This window comes from Solanum stenotomum, chromosome 5 (genome assembly GCF_019186545.1).
Source record: "Solanum stenotomum isolate F172 chromosome 5, ASM1918654v1, whole genome shotgun sequence".
Lineage (NCBI taxonomy): Eukaryota > Viridiplantae > Streptophyta > Magnoliopsida > Solanales > Solanaceae > Solanum > Solanum stenotomum.
Window position 1 is genome coordinate 47117312 of NC_064286.1, and position 7937 is coordinate 47125248.

A 7937-nucleotide genomic window follows, 5' to 3' on the forward strand; every position below is an offset into this window, starting at 1 on the left:
AGGGTAAATCACATAAATCCACTAGTTTAGATCTTAATAACTAAGATTCCCAATAGTTTCAAATATTACTTTCTCTACCATATTTCATGATTAAGATACATGAGTCTGAATCCATGTATCTGTCGAATTTTAAAATTGAGATACAAAATTTATTTATTTAAATTAATTGGTTGTAACATATTTCCTTAACTAGAGGAGTAATTGAGGATTTTCAAAATACATAGATAATTAATTTCATTTTATTATTCTTTGAAATAGTAAATTCATTAATATTATTAATATAAGATAAAAACATGTATATCTTGGTAATGTAATTTGATTAATTTCAAATTATTACTCTTAAAATAATAAATTCATTAATTTGATGTATCTATTATCAATATATGATGTATCCAACAAACTAAACATTTAGATACATGAGTGTCATACAAGTACATTAATTTCATGTATTTGTTATACGTATCTAGTATTAATTTTATGTATAGATATATATATATATATATCTAATATTAATTTCATGTATCTTTTATATGTATCTAGTATGAATTTGATGTATCAAGAATCAATTGCATATGTTATATCCAAAAACATGTATCTTGAATACATAGTAAACATATACATCTAATTATGTATATCTAAATATGGAATATACAAAAAGAAGAAGCATATACATCTAATTATGTGTATCTAAATTTCATACTCCAAAAACATGTATCTCGAATATATAATAAGCATGTACATTTAATTATGTNAGCATACAAATATGAATTTTGTGTTTGCTATATGTGAAAGTTGCTCTTTTTTTTTAAGTGGGTTTAAAGGTTAGGTAAGGAAAGAGTTTGGATTGGAGTTGAGAATTTGGCCCATTTGATTACAATTATAGCCTATTGAATTTAGGAATGTATCCAAATTGAGCTTAATTGGTTATTCGGCTAAAAAATAAATAAATAAAACGAATTAATATAAATTAATTAATGAGCTTCTTAATCTTAGCGAAATGATATAATTAACTTAATTATAAACTAATAACTCATAATAAGTATTAACTAACTAAACCAATTAACCGACTAATTATGTAAAAAAATAAAATCTTTTTGAAACGATTCTCTAATATTTATAAAATACACTAATTATATGCATAATTATATAAAAGATATATTATTATTTAAAATTATAAAAAGTGCAAAACTATTTGAAATAACTTGCAAACTATTCTTTTATATTTATTTTTTTTTCCTGAAATTAATTACTTTAAATCGTTTGAAAATTAAGAAGCTCAAAAATTAATTATTATCCGGGAAGGTCGAAATTGGGTGTCAACAAATATCACTTTTGTTTCTTTTAGAATTATAATATAATTCAACTATTTTTATTTTTCTCAAAATATAGACACAGTAAAAGTATCTTTTTCTTTACTAGTGGGATGCCATGTCACATATTTTTTTGTATAAGATATTAGTGCTTTAGAGTTCAAAAAAAATTTTGTTAAAAAAAAGAAGAAATAATGTGACATGTTATTTCCTTATCAAAGAGAAAGAATGTTTTTATTGTGTCAAATATATTTTGAGGAAAATAAAAATAGTTGAGTGGTATTGTAGTCCTAAAATAAATAAAAGTGATATTACTAGGCAATTTCCCAAAGTGACTATTCAAATTCAAGTAATTTAAGCATCTTTCGAATTAAGTAATACGACTTGCATTCTAATCAGATATCAATTCATGCTAAATCATCATGTGTGATCCTGTTCCAGATTTAAATAAGCATAAACTAACATAAAGAATGATTTTTTTCATAATCAAATCAAATTTTAATCCAACAAACAACCTAAAATCAAGCTAAACGATCTCGGAATGTCGAAAATGACATTGTCCACGACCTAAAGTCAAATTTTAATATTAGCTGTATTATGTAGTTTACCCGTATAATTCAGTTGAGAGTATTACTTAGTACCGAGCAGATATAGGGATGTAGGCTCACCTGTCAATAAGGACTGAGACCTTTAGTAGCAATTCCTAAGTCTTAGAACTACGTGCCAACGTAGGTTTTAAGGGTCACCCATCAGACCAAGACTAACACCTTAGTCCTTTTTGGACATCAACTTATTAGTGGATCCACGTTAGACAATGTCCATAACCCTACAAAGTACATAACACCCTTCAAGCTTGGGTACAAGTTGGACTTCATTTAGCTCAGAATGAATATGTCGGTTAATAGTATCTCCCACAATTCAGTCTCAAATATTTGATAACCTTATATTTCAGTTTACTCAGTACAATGTTGATTAGTTACATGCTTATTACTTGATCATTGCATCCGCTCATTTATTTAAGTTTATATTCAGTTTAGCATCTTAGATTTATCATATTGAGCTTGTTAGATTATTGTGTCTATCTCACATACTCTGTACATTCAAAGTACTGACCCCACACTCTTTTGCAGTGTTTGAAAGGGGGGGGGGGCGTGAGGCGAGACGTTTTATGCACTATGTGGCCAGACGTGATCCCCGAGACACGAGGGGGGGGGCGTAAGTTTTATGGATCTATGGGGTGTAGGCTCATGTATATTCAATTTTATAATTTTATTACTAAGAAAATAAGCAAAGGTAAAACTTTCAATTATTTTACAAATAAATTTTAAAAAATAACCTATAATATATATAAAAATAATAATATGATTTTTATTTGAGAAAGCTATTTATAACCAATAATGAAGAAAAAAAAGTATTACAATTACTATTTGAGAAATATCATTACACTAATAATAAAAAATATGATTTAAAGCAAAAAAGGTTCAAAAAAAATAAAAAAAATAACGCCCAGGGCGTATGTTTTTACGCCCAGGACTTGAGTTTTTAAGCTTGGAGCTTACGCCCAAATTCTAGGACTTACACTTATGGATCTACATCTTCAATTTGCACCTCAGAGCGTTTTTGGTATGTCCCGCTCCGAGACTCGCTCCAAAAACGTTTTTGAAAATATTCCTCTTTTGCGCTATATTGTTTTATAATATAGGTTTAGACTCTCAGTATCCAACTCATGGTTAGTACAATTCCGTATCATCTCAACAACAAAGCTTGGTGAGTCCTCATCTTTCGATGACAAGAGCTATTGTTATTTCTTTATTTTGATCTTTCAGTTTCAGATAATTAGAGTTAGTTGGGGGCTTGTCCTAGCAACTCATCTTAGTAGAGGCTATCAGACAATCAGACAGTAGCTTCAGCTTTATGGTTTGTTCAACAAATTCTATTTTGACTGTTTACTTATTTTTGGATTTATCTCGGTTTAACTTCCACATCAGTTATCTTCAGTTATTGTTTATATGAATCCTAGTGTCATGCCAGACCATGGATTAGATTGGGGTCACTTGTGGTTCTAAGCATTGTGTTACGACTAGAGTTAGTCTCGGGTTGTCAACTATAGTTAGAGCAATGTATGGTAAATATAGATTATAATTGATGGTGATTAATAAGAGTATCTTCTTGTTAACTATTTTTGCACATACATCAATTTATTACAACTAATACATGACTTGAGCTTTTATCTTATCATTAAGAAAATTTTGGGGTCTTGTGCACAATGTGTCATTGGCGAAGTTGTAAAATCAAACACTAATGGCCTTTATTTGCAGCTTATTGGCAAATGAGGTTATGTAGGAACTTCATTATAAGAAAATATTTTAGTCAATACCTCTGATATGCTTTCATTTGGCTGGAGTATTAAGTTTGACAACATTCTTAACATGAGAATGCTAATACTTTTATGATCTATCTATATATACATTTGTCCTGCTTTAGTCTTCTAAAGTTGAGCCACACAATGAGGTATATCTTTCTATAAAGAATCATCTTTAGTGGTTCATACAAGAAAATACAATGAAGCATATCTTGATCCATTTGTAGTAGCGACAAGCAAGGGAGAGACAATGAGTGAATACCTTAACCATCATTTTAGAAGTAGCACTTTACTAGCCTGAAGACTCAAAGCGAGGTCGAAATTAATCCCTTCTTTTAACACTGATTAAGTAACGACTCAACAAGCAAGGGCACATTGCACGGTAGTAGTCAGTTCAAGCTAAGAAAGTCAAACTAAGACAGGAAACTTCCCATTTTTTTCACTTTTAAGTAAGACCTTGTCCTCTTCCCTTTGGACATCAAGATAATTGATGAAGGTAATGCTTTGAACATTTTTTGCCCAGCTATATAGCTAGGTGTACTCTGCCATGTTGAGACTCACTTTCAAAAGTTAGATACCGGTTTTCATAAGAGGGTTGATCACTCCGTCAGGCGTCATGCAATAGAGCAATGTTCATCTAACTAAACTGAGATTTTCTGTTTTAGAACATTTATTGTAGTAGCTGTGAGGATTTGTCCCTCATGAGTTACTGTATAACTCGAGCACCTCCGACAGTGTGTAGTACACAAAGATATTGGCATCTGGAGTGCTGGTGTTGAGTAAAGTTGGAGTCTTTATCACACTTATTTGATTTATGGCTCATGAGCATGCATTTCATCTGAATGTGGTACCTGTTCAGACTTTATTTGTTGTATTTTAACTTAAGAGTTTGCAATTTGTATGCTTTTGAGTTTGCCTAACGAGTTGGGATTATGTGCCATCGCAACTTGGGCAAATTGGATCATGACAGACTCCCTCCAGATTGGTGCTACGCAACTTGAATATGATTAAGCACCTAGGAATGATAAAGAGATATCGCAGGATCATATGTTTTGACAGGGTTCAGGCAGTGAAACTGATAATTAGACTGATGCATTGCAAATTGAAGGTTGATTTTTCATATGGTCGTTCAACTAGTAGTCATTATCTCAAAAGATCACTTTTCTTCAACAAGAAAGGTGGCTTTCTGAGATAATAACAAATGGAAGATAGTTCAGCATATACGGATGGCTATTGCATGCAGAGAATGCTTATTATGGATTTGGTTCTCACAAGTAATATACCCAATTGTCTAACTAGGATCAAAAAGCGCAAATTCATCAAAATTTTGTGTGATTCTGCAAGACGAGCTCAATCTTTGTTACAGTTCACGGCAGAGGCAGAGGCAGCATATAATGAGGGTCGGCGAAAAATATTACTATTTATATATAGTTAAAATTATTTTTTAGGTATGTATAATAGATGCCGAACCCCCTTCCACTAGTTCGTGTGTTTACTTCTCAAATTTTGAACCCCCTTATTAAAATTTCTGGCTCCGCCACTGGTTCACGGAAGTTACTCTATTCTAAATCCTAGTTCCCACCTATATAAGAGTAACATATTCCCTTGAAGAGGTATGTCGAATATCTCATAAACTCTTCTAATATTTACAAAGAGATCAAGACATCAAATACTGACTTTCTCAAAGTCTGCTCTATGATCAAATATCTCAAAGAGGTCCAAATTATCCTTATATTCGAGAACTACGCTACTAACCATCCTTGAATCACATAGTTAATTCAAAGAGAAGAATCAAGAGAGGAACAAAATTATACTCTCAAAAACTCATCAATCAATAAAATCTCTATTTCATCATCATCATTTTATTTGTAATTGAAGTTTATTTTCCATCACTTTAAAATTTGTTGTTAACACTTACTGGTTCAACTACAAGGGGATTTCATTTACTTATGAGATAGCCGGAAACATTCTTTGTAATGTAGTTCGATAAAAAAATTGCAAGAGGATATATAGACAATTCTGTTTGATTCAAAAAGACTGTATGATTGCCAGCTTTATTGAGCAATTCTAAATGTCCAGCACCTGAAATGAATCAGCCACCACTTTAAGTTTGTTACGGAATTTTCGCCATCGCCTTTCATTTGCTCCCACGATTAGTGTGTAGTGTCTCCCTGTACAAAATGTCTTAATACAAATGCAGAAAAATGTGATGTAAAGCAATAGTAGACGAACCAGATCACTTACCATTTGCAATTGCTATGGTAGCAAATGCTGCCCGCGAAAAATTTGGAGATGTCAACACATATTCAAAGGTGAAATAGTTTTTCCCATCCGTAGTTCTCTACATTATTTTGAAAAAATATATCGTGACTAATTGGAAAAGAGCTACGTATATGAACAATCAAGAGCATGAGAAAGGATCATACCTCCTTCATTTCCATTATATTTGCCACCTGATTCGGTGCAGAGTAAACATGTTTTACCAGATCGGGTACAACCTTTAGGAAAGTAGAAAATAAGTTGGTATGACGAAGAAAATTCATGTCTTTTTTATATTTTTCTCCTCCTCGATTGCTAAATAAACGTCTACATAGATGAATAGTACCGCGATTTACCTCTTCCATTGGCCCCAAATCATGGATATCTGATTTATCAGTTGGTATAAAACTAAGTCGCACATTTTGCAGTTGTAGATATCTATCTTTAAATGCAGAATCATGACCTCTGAAATCAAATTCCTGTTCTAACAAACAAGTGTACGTACGTATGTACGTACATACTTCAAAGTTAAATATGAGTACTAGTTTCAAAAAACTCAATTCTTAAAAAAAGCAGCATACCCTCCAATCTGATGGATAATAATATGAATAGCCATCTCGTTTGTCAACAAAGATTTCATAGTTCTCCGGTACTCCTGCAAACACGTCATTTGATAATGAAGTAACAAGATTAGAGAATAAAACTTATAGTAACAGAGTACCTTGAGCTAAAAGGGGAGTAGCGGGTAATAAACTCAACGAAAGAGCCCCTGCTCCCAATAGAAATGGCCTTCTCATCAAACATCCTGAAACAGAGATACTAGTAGAATTTTACCACGAAGAAAGTGGCGTAAATGCAAACATGACTTCATAATTGATGGATATGAAATTTTCTTACTCTGTTGATTAGGGGACGTGTTTTCTGATGCCGAACATGTGGTAATGTTGTGTAAGCCATTCCTATTCAAATTGTTGGCTGCTGCTGATGGAAGCCCAAGACTCAATGAGAGTGAAGTAGCTGCCATTTTTGTGGACAAAAATCACTATATTTTTGCTGAACATGTTTATTTTTTCTCCTAATACAATCACTTTTTTTTTCTATCATTTTTTCTTGCTCAATAGGATAAGATGCAAATTAAATGAGAGGATGACCTTTCCTGCCAAGGTTCAAATGGGCTTTTATGTCTCTTTCAAAAACCAAATGGGCTGTGCAGCCTGTGCTTCATATGTGGGGCTAAAATTTGGCCATATTTTGTAGCTTGAATAGAGGGGTGCCCACATTGATAATTTTTTCTAGTTGTTCTTGCAAAATTTCCACAAGTTTACCATGTCATAAAATATCTATATGAGAGAAAAGCACAAACTTGAATCCTCAATGAATGAGGCGGACCTAATGTACTGGTATCGAGTTTAACTGAACTCAGTACTTTCAACGCGAAACATAAATTTATGTGTAAAAATTCATTAAAATTGCAATAAATAGTAGATATGAACCTATAACTTAAAAATATAATGGGTTGATCAATGCTAAAAACCTTTATAATTGACCTCGAAGAATTTAAATTCTAGATCCGCCTCTGTAGTAAGATTAAGATAATGATACCTTAATAACTCGACCATATGAAATATGATATCCATGTAATGTGGAAAACCCAAGCACAGGTTCCTTTGCATCCCCAAACATATGCAGTTATAGTTAGTGGAAGTGATGAAACTTTCAATCACTGTAGCACAAGCTTATTTGAAAGGAAACCCAATTGGCGTTGCATCAACATGATCAATTACATCCTAGCGTGGAGGTATTCATCAACTGTGTAAATGCAATGCCAAATATAATTGAAGAATGACCAAAGGGTACCAGGGGTGGAGTACGCCATGTTAATGTGCCTTGGATGATCCACATCTCAGGACTCAGGGTCAAGCGCCAATGAGCATATTGAACTGGAATGAACCACACAAATAGAGGTGATCTATGAATAGTCATTCCAGGCAGGATCCTGATGCATA

General features: G+C 32.5%; 1 protein-coding gene across 2 annotated transcripts; it reads right to left on the reverse strand.

The window, feature by feature from the left end:
* Positions 1-5593: 5593 nt before the first annotated feature.
* Positions 5594-7079, reverse strand: LOC125864507 (photosynthetic NDH subunit of lumenal location 1, chloroplastic). 2 transcript variants are annotated; one of them, XM_049544529.1, is made up of 7 exons: positions 6829-7044; positions 6653-6736; positions 6513-6586; positions 6288-6410; positions 6099-6170; positions 5917-6013; positions 5594-5843 (listed from the first exon to the last, which is right to left on the reverse strand). In XM_049544529.1, the coding sequence occupies exons 1-7, from the start codon at positions 6953-6955 to the stop codon at positions 5740-5742; spliced, it is 681 nt and encodes a 226-aa protein (XP_049400486.1). In that variant the 5' UTR covers positions 6956-7044; the 3' UTR covers positions 5594-5739. The 2 variants fall into 2 exon arrangements, with proteins under 2 accessions (XP_049400486.1, XP_049400485.1); XM_049544528.1 differs by having other exon boundaries at positions 6099-6410; positions 6829-7079.
* Between the last annotated feature and the right edge of the window lie 858 nt (positions 7080-7937).

Bases quoted from the DNA above. Each gene is read 5' to 3' on its own strand.
- LOC125864507 (XM_049544528.1), bottom strand. From the start codon at position 6,955: ATGGCAGCTACTTCACTCTCATTGAGTCTTGGGCTTCCATCAGCAGCA. The intron at 6,737-6,828 runs GTAAGAAAATTT...TCTCTGTTTCAG, and splicing joins CACGTCCCCTAATCAACAGA to GATGTTTGATGAGAAGGCCA. The intron at 6,014-6,098 runs GTATGATCCTTT...AAAATAATGTAG, and splicing joins ATATAATGGAAATGAAGGAG to AGAACTACGGATGGGAAAAA.